The 18055-nt window shown below is 35.9% G+C and overlaps 1 protein-coding gene across 5 annotated transcripts in view; it reads right to left on the bottom strand.

Annotated features, from left to right (window-relative positions):
• The window catches only part of KCNT2 (potassium sodium-activated channel subfamily T member 2), a 119081-nt gene that overhangs the window by 30344 nt on the left and 70682 nt on the right, over positions 1–18055 (bottom strand). For 4 of the 5 annotated variants that reach the window (XM_027658496.1, XM_027658499.1, XM_027658498.1 and 1 more), the window contains exons 14-20: positions 11910–12018; positions 6227–6335; positions 4886–4942; positions 3639–3788; positions 2274–2503; positions 1420–1636; positions 40–145 (exon numbers count right to left, since the gene is read on the bottom strand). In XM_027658496.1, the coding sequence (XP_027514297.1) occupies positions 40–145; positions 1420–1636; positions 2274–2503; positions 3639–3788; positions 4886–4942; positions 6227–6335; positions 11910–12018 (978 nt within the window). The remainder of the gene's footprint in view (positions 1–39; positions 146–1419; positions 1637–2273; positions 2504–3638; positions 3789–4885; positions 4943–6226; positions 6336–11909; positions 12019–18055) is intronic. The other variant, XM_027658500.1, reaches the window with a different exon arrangement.

Here is an 18055-nt window from a genome sequence, read left to right on the forward strand (position 1 = left end):
GAGAATGCAGTGTTATCCAGTAAGAGAAACTTCCTTTACCTTATCTAGTCTTAGACAACAGAAGGGTACTTTTTCATGCAGAAGATGACAAAATGTGGGAGAACTTCCAATATATGGAGAGTAAGGAGGATAGCCTTTGGCATACCTAGAATAGAACAAACATTTTTCAGTAGAGCAAATTACCGAAACGCAGCTGACTGTACTGATATTTTATGGGATGCTTATACGTATGTCTAAGTTTTGCAGAGTCAAGTACGTGAAATGAACTGTGTTTAATAAAGGTCAAAGGAATATATTTTGCTGTTTCCATGAATTCAGTGCAGCTTAGTGAAAGCTGTCATGCTTCTGTGGACCGAAGAAATTTTGCTTTGGGTTTTGAAAATAGGCTGATATATCATAGTGTGCTCTCCTGGTGTTTTGAACTGGAAACTTCTGAGGAAGTTAAAAAAGGAAAGAAAAGAAATAGCAATAACTGTATTTCTGCTCTTCCTTCTCTAATTTTACTTTCAAATACTTATCAAGAATGAGTGAAGTCATTACCTTTTTGCTTTATTAAAATACTTTCAGAATGGCTGAAATAAATTTTAAATGGAAAATCCTCTTGCTGATAAGATGAAATTTCTAATTTGCCTTAGTTTTTTGTAAGAGGCCTTTTAAATCCTGAGATTTCATTCTGCAGATTTAAGATGACTTGTTCTATTATTTTTTTCCTTGGAACTGTATAATATTCCCTGGGGCTTCTCATGCTTGCCACTGTTGGAGATGGGAAACTCTGGTAGGTGAGCCACAGGCTTAGTTGTGTATTTCACTTTTAACATCCCTGTCAGCAATCCCAATAAGCATAATTGCTTATCTGTATGGCAGTTACAGGATTCAATCTTCTGGGTTTATCTGGGTAATGCATCATTGCTCTCAGTAACACGTTAAAGAGCATTTTAAATTAGACATGATAATTTTGTCTCATACTGGTTTTTTGTCATTCCTACATTTGGAAGTCAGACGCCTCACCCCAGCGTTCAACAAGCCTGTTAGATGATCTGATTATCAATGCATTCTCATGGCAGGAGTACTTATCTGTTTCCAAATTAGTTGAATGATAACTTAGTAACTAAAGCAGGTAAGAAAAATGGCCATAAAATATGCTATGAAAAAATTTCAGACACAACTAGATCTTTTATAACAGCAGATAGAAAATCTCCAGCAAATGGAAGAGTTAACCTGTTGGGGCTTTCTTTATTTCAAAATAGGCTTATGGCATTCTGCTAGCAGAAAATAGCATTTCATAAAAGGGAATAATTCCATAATTGGGCTTTATGGGTCTTACTTCCTACAACTTCTCAGATTGATCTGCATGTCAAAAAAATCGATAGATGCCTTTCACATAATAGTGGCTTTTCAAATGATATTTAATACACATACTCTAAGCCTGCAGAGACTTCATCATCTGATGGGGTAGTTTCATCTTCTGACTGGTCACTTAGCAGGTCACACGTCTGAAGTGAGGATGAGTCTGCAACCTCCAAAACTGGTGCTATGCTGGGCCGTCTGCCCTCCTTCCCTCCGTCGGGAGGAAGGGCCAGCGTAGCTCCGCTGGACGTTCGGCATCCTGTGTCTTGTAGATCGATAGCCACGGTCCCTGAGGTAGCGTTGAAAACATCTCCTCAGTGTGCTTGTCAAAACATTTCAATGAGATTCCCATATTCAGTGGGGATTTACCTGACTACTTGGCCAAAGACTGAAAGTAATACTATATTGATTGTGTTTATTACATTAAAATATAACAAATATGAAAACTATACTTGAGGAAAGTAGCACTTTTTCTGACTGTTAATATATGTTGTCTTGTTAACTACCTTTTTAAAATGACACCTTATATAAAAATCTATACTTACATGCATCAACAACCTGTAGATTTTCCTAAGGGCATAATTTTAATCAAAGACGCTTACGAAAACTTACTACAAAGTACTCATGTGATTTACCCAATTATTTTGCTTTGCTTACACTTTAATATTACTTTATTATACAACATTCTTAACCAGTTTAATACCATATTGTCAAGTAAAAGAAAAAGATACCCAAATTCCATTTGTTTGGGGTTTTGTTGTTGTGGGATTTTTGTAAATATGAGGGCAAGTGTTTAATGTTTTTATATGTTTTAGTTTATTTACATGATTATAGGTTTTTAGAATTTTAGGAATATAGTTTAAAACATAGTAACATACTGTATATTGAATAAGAATTTGTTGTGAGGGTTTTTTTATTTTACTTACCCATGCTGGCTATTATACTGTGTACTGGTAACCTGGAAGCTCCATGGTAAGATAATTTTGATTCATGGTTTCTTCTATGCTTTTCTTGCTTCTTAAAAGCAGAATTCTCTTCTTTGGTGATATTTATATAAAAGCATATATCTGTAGAACTCATGATATATCGAGGACCTGGATTCAGCAAAATGTTTTTGTTATCTTCCTTTCTAACACCAATCAGACAGACTCCAAACCTTAATTAGAAAAGGAAAGGCATGGTTCATTTTCCATAGTCCTGCATATACCAGAATTTCCATTGTCAAAAATGAACCTCGGGTATATTTTTATATTTTGCACATTATGAACATTTGCAGATTTTTGGATGACAAGTATGTTTGAAAAATGTTGTCTGCTAAATAGGCCACTTCTGATCAAGCAGTTTTTATGAGCTCGTGAATTCCTAGGCAGTTGAATCGAATGGTTTTCTTAATCCCCATAATATTCTTCTAATGTTGTTCTAGTTGGGTTTTTTTTTCCTATCAGATGAATAGTCCCTTCTGGGAAAATATTAGTAGAAAGATGGATATATAACATGAAAAAGTATTAATCATGTTAAACTGTTGCATTATTCATAAGTAATGGAAACCATTTTCCTAATTCATTTTTGTGATTCACTTCTAGAAATGTATTCGATTAGTGATAGAAAATAAGGAATTACTGCAAAAAACCTAATCTTTCACTCATTAAGTATGAGAATAAACTCTGTATTCAGGGTTTGATAAATGTTCATTTTGTTAAATATATACAAACATAGGCAATTTGTGTTTATTTTATGTGTTTACCTCATAGAGCAGCATCAAATAAGTGATGCATCATCTGGAACTTAAAGAAGATATGTTATCATCTAACAGAAAAAAATACGGGTTTATTTTCGAACAATCACCAGAATGTACTGTATGCCACCTTTAAATTGAACATGTTGCATAAAATGGTTATGCCACAAAGGAAGCCAGATTTCCAGCTGAGTCCTAAATAAATAAAAACCCCACAGCCTCCCACTCATTCTTTTCTAGATTGTTTTGGGCATGGAAAAGGACTGATGTTCTCATAAAACCTCTCTAAGGTTCATTTTCTTTTTCCGATTGTCCAGCTTATTCTTTATATCCTTTACATTCTACTCTCTGACTGAGGAGGCCTGTACAGAATGAACACGAGCTTTTACCTGACCAGCTATAACTTACAGAAATATATCCATGTAAGTGGCCAGGTATTTAAACCCAGGAACAGAGTAATGTGTAGTACTGTGCGTTTGAGTGCATAGCTGTGTTGCAGACAAAACAAGTAATTATTTGTTTGAACTTTTAACTGTTGACAGGAAAATAAACATACTTTTTATGTGCATGGAAAGAAGCATATGTGAAGCTCTTCCCCTCGTACTCAGCAAAAAAAGTACTTTCTTCCAGGTTAATATGATACACTTCGTTACCAGAGCACCTGCCATACATTTTCTGCCATTGTTCTGGTGATTGCTGACAATCCCTGAAACATGTACAGATAAACAGAATAATTTAAAATATAATGTAAAATTCTTATTAATCACAACAGCATTTCATGGCAATAGAAACTACAAATGTCTGTTAAAAAGGTCCATTAGGCTGATCTGAAAGAAATATTTGAGATCAAAGCCTAGTAATACTGTAAGTACAGAGATTATTTTAATGAATTAAAGAACATTTTCTGCTAAGTAATAGGCATATAAGATTATGTACTTTAATATCAGGAGAGAGATAGCTGAATTACTTTAAATTCACACCGTAATAAGTAGATTCATTGCAATTTAAAGATGACAGGTGAAACCACCAGCATGCTCATTCTACTCATAAAGACAGTGTCTTCAGATGCTTTGTAGCAGACTGTCTGATTCCTGTTTGAAGTAGGTAAAGAATCATTAATAATAACTCATATAAGATAGAGTAATTTCTCTTTGGTCACTTCATCTGTAAGAAAGATTTTTCTGCATTTGCTTATCAGTGATCTTTACCCTATGGACATTTTTAGTTACTGTATCTTGTATACTATTACAAGTATATATGTTCTCTAGTGCAAGAGAATAAGCATATGATCCTTTACTCTGTGCAGCTAATGTTCTTTATCCAAATGGAATGTTTAGTGGAAATGTTCCAAACCTCAGCTAACAACAAAACTTGTAGCCCTGGGGCTTCTGTGAACTTTTTTATTGAGTTTCATGGTGAAAAAAGGTTCTGCCTGCCTGAGTTTTGCTGGATGTAATGGATACATATACAGACTAGACATACGTAAGTGCAGATAGGTCATAAAACTGACAAATGTGTTCTGTGTTTTGCCAGTTGGAGTGAAGATCTCAAGGTATTGGGAAATGCTCCTTTATGCTTATTTGTACGTTTTCAATACTTAACACAATTTCTGTTTTTCTTCAGTTTACCATGTTTTTTCCACCTTCAACGTGAAACCATTTTGTTTCAGGATGGAAATAAGTAAACATTTTTACTGCAGCAGTATTAACAAACAGTGCACTTGGTGTAGAACAGCACAACTAGAAACGAAATTACAGAAAACTTTTCCATATTTGACTTTTCCCCCTAAAATAAAACGTTCACCTGTTTAAAGTCTGCTTGGTTCCAGTTAGTTGTCTAAAAGCTTCCCATGGAGCTGTTCTGCAAAGATCACATTAAGTTCAAGTCAGTCAATATTTTGTGTCATAATACAAGCCCTAATAAAGTTCTATTACTGAATTAGATAATGAGATAACATTTAAAGATAAGATTATAATATTGAGATCAATAATAAGATTATAAATAAGATACAAGGTAGTCCCTTTCACATGTCTGAATTTGTGCTGATGGAAGATTCTCTGATAGCTCTGATAGGAATACTGCTTTTTTTTTATGTGCATGTCATATGAAATAACTAAAAAAGGCTCTGTATTCTGTGCATGTCAGATAAAGGTAGGCAGATGAAGAATGTATTTCATCTTGGTGCTCAGGAGGTATGGAAACAGTATTTTGTGGTTGTCTTCTTAACAAAGCCTGGTACAGACAGTGCCATTAAAATCTTGACATCTGTTGTTCTTGATAGTAAAAGTTCTAGCAAGAATTTCTGTTTTCCCCATTCAGGGCACAGGGGAATACTACAAATGCCACACAGAAGGTTAAATAACTCTGCTTGTAAATATCATGATATTACTGGTCCATGGTAACTTGGAAAAAAGGTAGCATTTTTACAAGACCTGTGTAGTCTTGTAAATACTTGAATATAGGACCTATATTCAGGTATTCCATCTCTTCAGATATATTTTGAGATTTACGTTTTAAAGCATCTGTCAGCCCACAACATGTTTATTAAAAATACCTTATGATTCCAAGAATACAGCATAACAGAGATATACCAGATGTGGTAACATTAGTTTAGTAAATACGTAGAAGTGCTACTGTGACTATGCAGTCTGTAGAGACACCGTAATTCTGTGTCCTTCCAGCAGTGTGGTTATATTAAAAACCATGTATGTTTGCTTCTTAATGTACAGAAACTGAATAGCAAATACTATATGTTATCAGAAAAACATTTTTTGAGCTCCGTGAAACAGACCTGCAAATTAACATATTGAAATAGGTATTCTTGGGCTTTACTGGTGTTCTTAAGTAGAACTTTGGCACAGATCCACAATTCAATCTACTAAATTTGAAATACAATTTTTTTCATATTTTATATAGTAGAAGTGGCACAACAGCATGCAACAAACTTAAATATTGGGGGAGGGGGGTGTCCCTTTGATATTATAATGCCATGAGTGAAATATCTTGGTGCTTTTATTGTGCAGAAAGTTCCTTTTTCTTTTTTAAAACTGCAGTTGTTTAGGAATTCAGGGTAAGCTGTTTTCCAAAGAATATCAGCCATGACTTTTACAAGTTGTTTGGGTTTTTATGGTACTAAATACTTACTGTCCCCTAGATGTATGAACCAACAGTGTGATTAATGTAGAAGTAGCTGGGCATATACAATTTAGAGCTAGCATAGCATATTTGAATTCCTCTTCACACACAACATGATCTGTAGGAAAAAAAAGAAGATATAAATTGTTTTACAAAAATACTTTCAATTGAACAGAATTATCGCTTCCTTGTCTAGGAAATCAGCGAAGATGGATCATCCACTTGCTTCAGGATCTTCATCTTCCACTTGAACCTTGGAAATGAGGTGTATATGATTTGCCCTGTCTTTGCTATCTCTCAGACTGCACGAGGTTTGCATCCAGTTTGTGCTGTCTGTCCAGGATTTACACATGGAGAGGATGCAGTGGCTGTGTGAATCCCACTTCCACTCTCCTGTTGCATTAGCTGTAGGAGTAAGCCATGAAGCATAGTCTGGTTTGTGTCTTCTGCACTTAAACTGCCAAATCTGCATGTGCTTTCAGTGTCATATGAATTATTATTGCATGCTAAGTCAGTTTTTCTTCTGAATTTAGTGTTTGATTCAGTCTATGTTCTTTCAATGGGAGCAGAATTAGCTTCTGATTAGAAAGAATATTACAAGTAGTACAGCTGATTACCAAAAGATAAGCCATATGAAAATTGCTGAGTAAAAGTAAGCAAATAATTTCCCCACCTAGATCTGAGCTATCTGCATAGATATGCTTCTAGTTTCATTAATATATCATTGAAATCCTTAGGACCACCTTGCCTAATCTACTTTCTAGTCAGAATATACAGTATAACTATAAGCATGCCACTTACTGAAAATAAAAGTGAAGGCATAGAAAGTATGCTATCTTTGTTCCCGATTGTTTTGAAATATCAAGAGGCTTTTCAGTAACAGAATCATTGACTACTGAAAGGAGAAATTAATTCTGTCATTTTCTGAAGATCAAGGCCTATTTAAATGTCATAGGGAAGGGATGAATTTAGTTATATAAAGGCACTGTCAAATATAAAACAAAATAAGATTTTTTTCTCCTATAAATATATTTCACTTATAGCAATTAAATATTTCTGCAGAAAATATTTCAGATAGAAATATGTTCTTTTAGTTGACCTTATGCCATTAATAAATCTATTTGAATTTCAAACCAGAGACTTTGAGAGAGAAAGACATAGTCTAGTGGTTGGATGGAATATCTGCATTCTGTTACCATCAGTCAGACGGCAAAGATTTATGAAAGTGAATACCAACTTCCTCATCATGAAGGAATGAGAATTTTACATATTTTTTAATTTGTATAGGATTTGGCTAAATAACCTCCCCTTATTTTTTTTTTTAGAATGTTTTCATACTATAGCTAATAATTTTGAAAATACAAGCAAGAAAAAATACACAAGAAAATTATTTCATTGTTATCTCAGATCGTGTACTTGAACCAAATTAATAAATCATGCATAGCACAATGCAAATGAAAAGTATAACTTGGACTTAAATCCTCTGTAGGTTCTATACTCTCTACCATATGTGGTGGACTTTTTGGACAGATTTCATGTAAAGTATTATCTAACAAAGGATATAGTACACAGCAAACAGAGACTGCTGTCCTACAACAGCCATCTTAATCTCGTATTAATATATCCATATTGTGCTGTCAAGTGTTTTTTCATCAAGAGCCATGGTGCTGGGACTTGTAGAACTATTTCTACACCAGCTGTAGACTTTGACCTTGTGTGAGTTAATTATGCCCTTCATGACTTGTTATGCATCTGTAAAATAGGTATATGAAAATAACACCCCACAGACTTCAGAAGTGTTTTGACTTCTCAGAGGTAATTTGACACCACCATGTGAAAGCTTCTTCAGTGATCTAATTACCACTACTAGAAATAATGTAGCCATTTGAAACACAAGGAGAGGTACTATGGGTTTCTCCTCTTGGCTGCAGTTAAGTTCTTGTATAAGCCACAGATCAGGTAAAAAATACTTTGCTCATTTCTGTCAATTATAGCTTGTCTATAACGTTACCCTGTTTTGTATGTATGTTCAGGACTCACTGTGGAGCTGTGGTGAGGACTATTCAGAACTTTATCTGCTGCTTTCTCTTCTGAAGTGAGTAGGGAGGAAGCTGGGTGACAGCTGTCCCACTCCTCAGGTCTCGGACACCAATCAGGTCCTCTGACAGCAGGTACCAGAATCAGCAAATTGCTCATTTGGGGTGACAGTAAAGCAGCCAAGGAAAACTTTGGGTTACCTTGAAGTGAATAATAAATATGTCAAATCAGTTTACCAAAAAGAAATACTGTGATTGCATTTATACTAATGAAATATTCCATTTAGAATTTCCAGAAGCTGTAGTTTCTGTTGAAAATATATTTTGACAGAAATTATGTTTCTAAGTCTGTCTCAAACAGATGTAGTAATGCAGTGTGGTGAGTTATGGTTCATGTAATGTTACTGACCATAAAACAGAGTCAGAATACTGATTTATGACTGCAGCAGCAGCCATGTGGTAAGCATGTCCTAGACCTGGCACGGTTATTCTGAGAAACCTTACTTTTGTCAATTTAATAAATTAACATGACCACTACCAGACCAGATAGGGAAAAACGCCCATCCATTACCTGGAGACTATTTTTATCTGTAACTGGATAGATTAATCATCAAATGCATTCAGTATCCATTTCGGTGAATCTGGACTATGTTCCTTTCAAATAAACTACTGAAGGTTTAACGTCAGACATCAACAATCTGTGCTAATTCATTGGTGCATTTTGAATAATCAGAGAAAGTCAAAATGTATCCCCATTTCCTGGAATTGTAATTATACATAATTTCCGAATAGTCAAGGTAAAGGTAATTAATTTATTTTCTAGCATATATATATAAATATAAATATATATATATATATATATAAAAGTTTTATGTTGAACTCTGAAAATATGTGATTAAGTCCAGTCTCTGAATTGCTCTTCCAAGGACAATTTTAGTTTCCCATTGGTGCTGAAATGCAAGGCCAGACATGCAGCAAGGATACATGGCCTTTCGTAGCCCCATGTGTTTAAAGGAGAAGATAACCATATGAAACATAAGAAAACTACATGTAACTGCCAACAAAGGAAAATGCAGTATTACTGACAGAAAACCTGGGTATGTCAAGGCATTTATATATTGGAAATTTTTAAGGAGAAATCAAAGAATTTCAGTTTAAAGAGGTAAGACTGTTTCCTTGCCCATCTGACAATTGTCATGTTAGAGTGACTGTGTATTTAGAGGGTTCATGCCTTAAACTTGCAGTGGGGTTTGCTGGGACAAACACTTATGCCACTGTATTAATAGACGCATAAGTCACCATTTTAAATGAAGTAGTTAAAATCCATTGTAAAAATTAACAGAAGGTACAGAATGCAAGGATGTGTGTCCAGCATCAGGTGTGAAGCCAGGAAACCTGCCCTTCTGACAGGCCATATGACCCTGGCCAAAGTAACTCAATTCTCTTGCTTTGATGACAAAAATAAGTTCTCATGCTCTCATTGAAGACAGGAAGAATCTGTAAGTCTTGTTTTCTATATGTGAATAAGTTGTAACAATTATATGCCTATGTACTATTTCTGATGCCAAAGGCAGAAGATCTCCAGGATGCTATTGTTTGGGGAAAGGCAGTCAGAGTCTAAATTTCAGGACTGTCTCATGCAATCTAGGAGGACTGGTCAGCCTAATCTAAGCTGCTAAGAAACTGGGCTTATAGTGTTTTATAAATTTTCAATGTAGTTAAAAGTCAAACTTTAGTTAGGAGGACTTTCTGGAACTGTTTGGTTGTATTTTTTCTAAATTCAGAAACTTTATTTTTGACAGTCATAGTCTCTAAAACTGTGCGTAAAGAAGGGGGAAAAAAAGAAAAAGAAATCCTATTACTGAATATTTCAGTCCATAAAAATGCACAATATTATTTTGGGAAACTTCCAGAAGAAAGAAGTCATTTTTTAAAGGAATATTAAGTTTAAAAGAAGCTTTTGCATTAAGGCAGTAAAAAAGCAGTCTTGAATCATAATAGGAAAAGCACTTAGAAAAATGTTCCGAATGTTTATGACAAATTTTATTTGTAAGCACTCTGGATAGGTCTATTGTCTGCAGCTCCCACTGGATACATATTTCAGAATGAAGAGGAGCTGGATGAGATGAATAACGGGAGAGTCCTCTTAGGAAAATGTATGCAATTAAATGTCGCTCTCACGGCTCTGTCAGTGCCCTAACCACTTGCAGTAGGGAAGCATCCAGTGGTGATGCTGAAGTTCAGTTGAAGGAAATATTACCAAAAGAGGTTTGAGGGGGAGGGGGGATTGATTATTTGGTTGTTTTGGTCCAAATTCTCTATCCGAGACTTAGAAGAGATATAAAAAATTACCTCTGTTTTGCAAGTCTAGTTTTATGTAAGTTCCTACAGAGACAAGCCATTAAGGATAATGAAACTCTCTTAAAAACACAATTTGGAACAGCAAATTAACACAGTTACCGATAAAGAAAAGTGGCCATGGGTAGGGAGAAGAGATTATGTTTGTGCTATGTGGTTTTAAAGGAGAGATGAAAAAGCATTATCATTCCTGTCACAGCACGAGCCTTATTCCCTGCTGTGCCATCTCATAGTTTGAGATTACACTTTTATAACTTCAGAACTGCTATTGATGCTTTTTTTCTTCTTTCTAACTTAGTGGTAAATTCAGTAGCTTTTAAAATTACAGCTTTAACTGTTGCTCTGGGACTGTTCTGCACTAGAATTTACTTTTTTATCACATTCTGGTATGATGGAGGAGATTAATATTTTTCTATAGAGTTGTTTTGATTTTTGCATGAATCAGCAATCTTTTCTTCCTTAGAATATCCGTCAAGAAAATTGAATTTTCAAAATTAAAGCTGAAAAGGAAAACTTTTCCTCTACTTCAGAGAGATTCATTATATATTAGTTCATTATAAGAGTATGTGTGTTTTTGCACATAATCATATTTATGTCTGTATGTACATATGTATTTGCATACAGAAAGTGTTTGTATATAGACAGAGAAAGAGAGACTTACCTACATATTGCAGAGAAAGTTTGTCAAAGCTGGTAATGTCTTTTTATATGAGTGGATTTTTTAAAATTTTCTAGCATCATTTTGCATTTTATGCCAGTTTCTAAGGAATGCATTTTACTGGATGTAGAATTAAATTATATGTCTCTTTCCAAAATGTTTGCAGGTAATTAAAATAATGTTTTCCATACCACTTAGAAAAAAATAGTCCAATGAGAAGATTTTTCCCCCACTTGTTTGTTGAATTAAATCCAGCCTTTTCTGGGCAGATTTCCTCATATACCCCTTAGTATGCTTTTTAGACAGAAATGACTTACAGACATGGATATGGTAAGCTGGAGACCTACCTGGATCTATAATTAAGGAGTAGCAATGTGTTATAATGAAAGAATTCTACTCTCTTCATTATGTAACATAAGACTAATAATTCTTTAAAGTGCTTACAAGTAAGTGTTTAATATAAAACATGACATTTTACCATTGATAGGACACATACAGCCCATGTTATTTTACAATCCTGCACTCTTAATCAGCTTCTAACCAGTAAATATGTCCAGGGATTCTCACTTTGCTTGTGCGTTTATGAAACAAACTGCCAAATACTAACAAGTGCTTCAAATGACTGAAATCTTACACTTACCTGCAAACTTAATGTGGAATTTATTCTCAGGTTTCAATATCTGGACATACAAAGGACAATTTGGAGCAAAGTCTTTAACTGCCCAGGCTCTTAAAATGGTTTGATGATCCTAGAATAAAGAGTATGAGGTGATGACAAATAACCATGTCACATTAGAAAAAGAATCTATTATCAGACTGACTCCATTGAGGAAAACTCATTTTAAGACTAGTAATTATATACCAGATGGTGTGGATGTTTATGTACATCTTATATAAGTAATACTACATATTATGTGTATTACATAATTATATATACACATAGACAAACTATCCAGTAATTCTGCAGATGTGGACGAGGCTGAGGCACTCTGTGTTCTCTCAGGCCTCTGCTTTGAGGCAGGCTCAAGAAAGAGGAGAATCACCAGCAGAGGATGATCTTGACAGGGATTGCTTCAGAGATCTCAACCCATTAGAGCCTGCAGATGGGTACAGGCAGAGCAGACCAATGTCCTTGAACAGTTGCTTTCTTATCTTTGAAAGGTGGTGGAGACTAGGGGAAGTCTCCAACAACACCAGAAAAATCTGTGTTCTCTCCTCCATGTTCAGACATTACAGTCTGGAGGAGTGCAAAACTTACATGGATGAAATGTGGGTTAGATGACTGGAGTCTTAGGGCATGAACTCTGCCCGAAGGCCTGGGGCAAATGGAGTGCCACAGAGATCTCTACTGGAACCTGTTCTGCTAAACATCTTCACCTGTGACCTGGAGGAGGGGTAAGAATGCATGCTTAGAAGATTTGCAAACAACAACAAACTGGAAGGAACTGTCAAAACTGTCAAACCAAGACAAGATGGAGGAATGGGTGGACAAGAACCTCATAAAATTCTGCAGGAGCACAAGCACAGTCACATCTCTGAGACTGAGTAACCCCCTGCACTGGCACAGGCTGGGGGCTGACTGGCAGCAGCAGCTCTGCTGGCAAAGACCTGGGGGCCCCAGCAGAGTGAGCTGAGCATGGTCTGGTAGCATCCTGGGCTGCTTTAACAGAAGCACAGTGAGTAGGTGGAGAGCAGTGATTATCCCCCTCTACTCAGCACAAGTTAGATTGATTCTAGACATTGCATCCAGCTTGCAGGCCTTCAATACAGCAGTATAAGTTGGATTGAGTTCAGCAGAGAATCGCTAAGAAGGTCGGGCAGAAGCAGAGACCCTGTGAGGAGAGGGTGAGGGAAGGGAGCCTGTTCAGCCTGCAGAAGAGATGGCTTCAGGGGGGCCAAACAGCAACCTCCATTATCTGTGGGATGGTTATTGAGCAGCTGGAGCCAGGCTGTGCACAATGTTGCATGGCTGGAAGACAAGAGACAATGGCTGTAAACTGAGAAGAACGATTCAGGCTGGATACAAGAACCCTTTTGCCCATGAACACAGACAATGCTATGCTATCTGCTCCCTTGGAAAATTCCACACGAACCTAAATAAAGCCCTGAGCAACATGGTCTGCATTCATAACTGACTGTCAGACTAGAGACCTCCTCAGCTTTTCTCTAATGTTTGTAATCCTAGGATCCTAGTGTAATATATTTGTTGGAATGCAGACTAGAGAGCTTGTTTACAGAAGTCTTCCACTAATAAGGTATTTTGACCGTCTCCTATCTTTCTGCGAGTGTCATCAAGGGATCATGTCATTTGGAAAGGGGTGGCATTTGGATGTGGAAGAATTGTGTGAAAACTTAGATGGCAGTGATGAGTCATGTCTAATTAATCAAGAATGATGTAGCAGAGATGTCTTTCCAAAGAGGCTCCAAATTAAAATAGCCTTAAATGAGGACATCAGGAAGTGAGGGTTTAAAATTGTGGCTAAATCTAAAAAATAACAGTTTAATTAAAAGCAGATCTACATTTTCGTGCAACTAAAACATTTGCACAACTGACGTCAGAATTTTGCCAGCTACTGACCATAGATTCCAAGAGATTTCTCAGTCTGTTATTTTTGTCCTTGTTACTACATGGTAAGGATGAATACTGCTATCCTAGAAAATAATCTATGTGATAATACATTAATATTTTGAATTTTATGAAATAAGACTAAATTCAGTGTATCAGCCATCAGTTTTTAGTTATTTCAAAACCAAAAAGGAATATGAGAGTTACATCTAGGAAACAATACTTGGATTGAAATGCCTTGCCTAGTCATGGCATTGGTGGTGTTAAAAGATAAAATATAAAGAATGATTCATTATATTTGCAGCATCAGCAATAAGAAAAGCTTTCAGACTCCTGAACACAAGGGAAAATCTCTGCCTGGAACAGGGCATAATTGACATTTTCAAACCATAATATTTTAACGTCAATTGAGATGTTAGCAAGTACTTTTTCCACTAGAAATACTAAAATGGAGTCATAAGAGGAAGACCTTTTGAGAATAGTAAAATACATTATTTCACTTTTTTCTTATTAATAGTTTCATAGATGTAGGATTGCTGTGCGCATTCAGGAGATTCCAGAACTTGGATGTAACCTGCTGCAGGTTTTCCTTGTATGCAGTCACTTTTTCTTATCCTCCTTAGGATTTTTTTTTTTTTTTGGTCATTAGGGGTTTGACTGTTTTGTCTTAAGGTGATGAAGTGCCAACACACCGTAGAAATAGCAAATGGCTGGGTAATGTGATGGATGGCAGTCATTTAGATACATTACAGGAGTAGTAAGAGGTTTGGGAGTGGATTAGGGACAGATTTGAAAATCATGTGTTGTTGAAGATGTTACTTAATCTTTTTATGCAAAAGGTATCAGGGAAGCAGTCACTTGCAATGATGGTGTGGCTTAATGACACAGGGTTTGCCATTACCAGTTTCCTCCCTTCTTTTCCATAGTCATCATTCAGACCACTCTGGCTGGCAAAAGTGGTGAGAAAAGGCTGTTTTCTGTATGCCACGTGCCTAGAAGTATAGTTACTTCCATGTTAGATATTTTCTTGATTTTTTAAAATTATTTTGTCTAAAAAGCCTGTTTTTTTCAGAATATGCAATAATTGTTAAATATAAGAATGAAGATTGTTTTATAAAATTATTCAAATGATGTTATTTTATTAGAAACCCAAACAAACATAGACCAATAGAAGTGGGTGTAGTAAAACTACAAGTAGGAATCTCAGCATAAAATATTTTATGTAATTGTATAGAAAAGCAAAAGATTTCAAAATTAAGATCTCTTGATGATTATTTGGCACATTTGCAGTTGTAACACTGCAAAATATGCCTTGCATTCCATTTGCTAACTCTTTGAAGCAACAGTCTACAAACATGTAATATATATAAATTGATACTTAAATGCCCTGTACAGCTTCATACAATGAACTCAGTGTATGTGCTGTTCATCTAATAACTTGCATTATTGCTTCTTTTTCTCTCTTTTCACTTGGTATATACAGGTGTTTGTGTACAAAAGCTGGTTATCAGTGTTTCTGAGTTTTTTTGCCCAGTTATTCTCCCAAATTCCACTCTGAAGAAGCACTCAAGGAGAGAGAGCCAAAAATACAGGTAGGCACTTCAAGTGATTTCTTAGATTCAGTCTCTCCATATAGTATTGGTGATCCCACTGTTACAAATGGTGGTTAATATACGGGTGATAATGAATTTTATGTATGAAAAGCTGTTTAAGTTTTAAAGTGGGTGTAACAGGAATTTAATCCCCAGAACTCAAAGAAGTACATGTAATATTTTAAAATAAATCTGTTAATTTAATCATCTTCTTGCCAAATGACTTGATAAATTAGTTATATCCCCTATGTTTGCATCCGTATTTTGATGCTATTAAGACAGTGTAACTTAGATTGCCAGTTGCAGTAGTGTCACACAATTTGATTAATGGAAGAGGGGGGGAAAAAAAGGTGCAAGCTTGAACTGGACCATCTTTGAATTTTCAGAAAGCATCAGAACAGCTGTTAGCTGTAAAAATGTTGTCATTAAAACTTATTTACTAATGAAATAGCAAGCAATGAACAGCCAGTGGTATCCATGGCAAATGAGTAGATCCTCTGCTTGAGGACTGTAGCTGGGGAGAGAAAAACTCTCAAGGACTTCAAAAAATCACTTGAGTAGCAACAGCTGTTCTGGTCAGGAATGTCTTCCTTTTATTTTGACAGTTGTCAGACATAGGAGAGGATCCAAGACTGTCTTAATCCGTTTGTTAGCTTCATGACAACAGGGTGAAAAATCAGTTGTAGTTATAAAGATTGATTCTGGGACAACAGCTGAACTTCCTTCAGCCCAGTGACAAACTGTAACTAATAACTAAAGTTGTTAGTAAAGACTAGAGCTGGAACAACATAGGAAATTAAATCCATTTCATTTCAAAGCTCTAGGGGGCAGTAAAATAAAACTAAATAAATAAAAAATTGTCCTGTTTTCTACTTGCAGTATAAATAATTGCATTCCCTGTGAAAAAGTAATCTGACAACAAAAAAGAAAACAAGACAGGGAAGTGACACCTTGTTTAAAAGCTTCAGATCCCACTGGCCCTCAGAATATCATTGCTAGAGCTGAGATACTGCACTATTATGACTGGCCAGCCAGCCCTCCAACAGAGCACTCTGTCCCAGAAGAAGGTAACAGGATCGTGTCTTTGGTAAGATATGCCTGTTTGTGTGCTTCAGATGCAAAGATAAATGAGATCTGATAATAGTCTGTACTGGCAGCTGAAATGTGCCTCCTACCAGTTTGGTGTTTCCTGAGGAAAACACCAGTCCCTGAGGATGGAAAGGCTGCCTGGAGAGAGATGGAGCTGGCCATGACTCCAAAGCCCAAACCAGACAGTGCTGGCCAGAATGGATGGAAGCTCCGTGAGCTGTACGTAGAGTCCACTGTCTGCTCTATGGGATAGTTCAGCAGAGTTGAAAATTGTCTTGTCTTTACATAAATTTTGGAGCAGTTAAGAGCAGAGATGAACAGCTGATGTAGCTGTCCTTAATGCTTCATAAACCTACCAAGTGCAATGTAAATCACGTGCTCTGCTTATATGGGATTTCTCATTTCTAACCACTGCGCAACTGTCACGTATCTCACGTTGTGAGATGAGATGTTGTTGCTGATTTATTCTGAACTCATGGCTAATTTAGGCAAGTGAGTTTGGCTTTTTTGATACTTTTCAGTCTCTCAGAAGTTACCAGTATTTTCCCAGGTATTTGCAAGAACTGTAGCTTGTTCTTGTCCCTAAGCACCCAGACCCTCTGTCCCTTCCAAACAGTATGCTTGCCTTGCTTGACTACTCCAGGATTACTTGCTGCCAGTTCACTGGCTTTCACTACTGTATTTGCAGGAGTCTACTGCTGATGAATCAAATTCAAAGCTCTTAGCTCATTAACTTTCACTGTTTTAGTAGGAGCACGGATTTATTTGTCAAGGAGTTCAGTGACTTTCTGCAAGTCATGGGACCAGAACAGGATCTTTAGCCTTGAATAAAATATGGAAAATAAATTATGTTTGATAAAATTTGTTCTGGGGGCTCATTTGCCTAACAAGGAAATATCCTTTTTTTCTTGCTAGCTTCAGCTTATGTTGCTTTTATTTTTCTCCCTTCTCTGATATGCCGTATGTGCAGGTATGGAAACAACTACCTTTTCATAGCAGACAGAGAGTATATTAAGAAATACTGGATATGTAATGCAAAGTCTTTATTTCCCATGTTTTACTGTCTCTATTTTTAACATTTAGAAAAATAATTGCTATTCCTTATAATGTAGCAGTAAAACAGTATTTTTAATTGAGATTGCTTAAATCTTACTGTTTCAGTCTTGTTAGGCAACTTGGAAGCATCTTTGGGAATATTCAGATGTATTCTGAACTTCCTTTGGAGTTTGAGATTGAACTGAATAGACACAAGCATTCAATAATTTTGTGTATAGCTCGTGGTGAAAAATTTAAAGTTATGTTCATAAATCCTTCCTCAGTGGACTTTTTTCCTGGATTTTTGTGATCAATAATTAATTTCATGAGCTGGAAGGGTTCTAGTTTATATTACAATAGTTTTTTTCTTTTATCACAGAATGAAGATTTGTATTAGCAGTCTTCCTTTGTGGACAGTAATTTAATTGACTGCAAGTAACTATTAGCATGGGCAAAGCCATACAAACTTATTTAAAGAGTCCTGCCATTTGTATTTTTGAAATT

This window comes from Corapipo altera, unplaced genomic scaffold (assembly GCF_003945725.1).
Source record: "Corapipo altera isolate COAL_440 unplaced genomic scaffold, ASM394572v1 79, whole genome shotgun sequence".
Classification (NCBI taxonomy): domain Eukaryota; kingdom Metazoa; phylum Chordata; class Aves; order Passeriformes; family Pipridae; genus Corapipo; species Corapipo altera.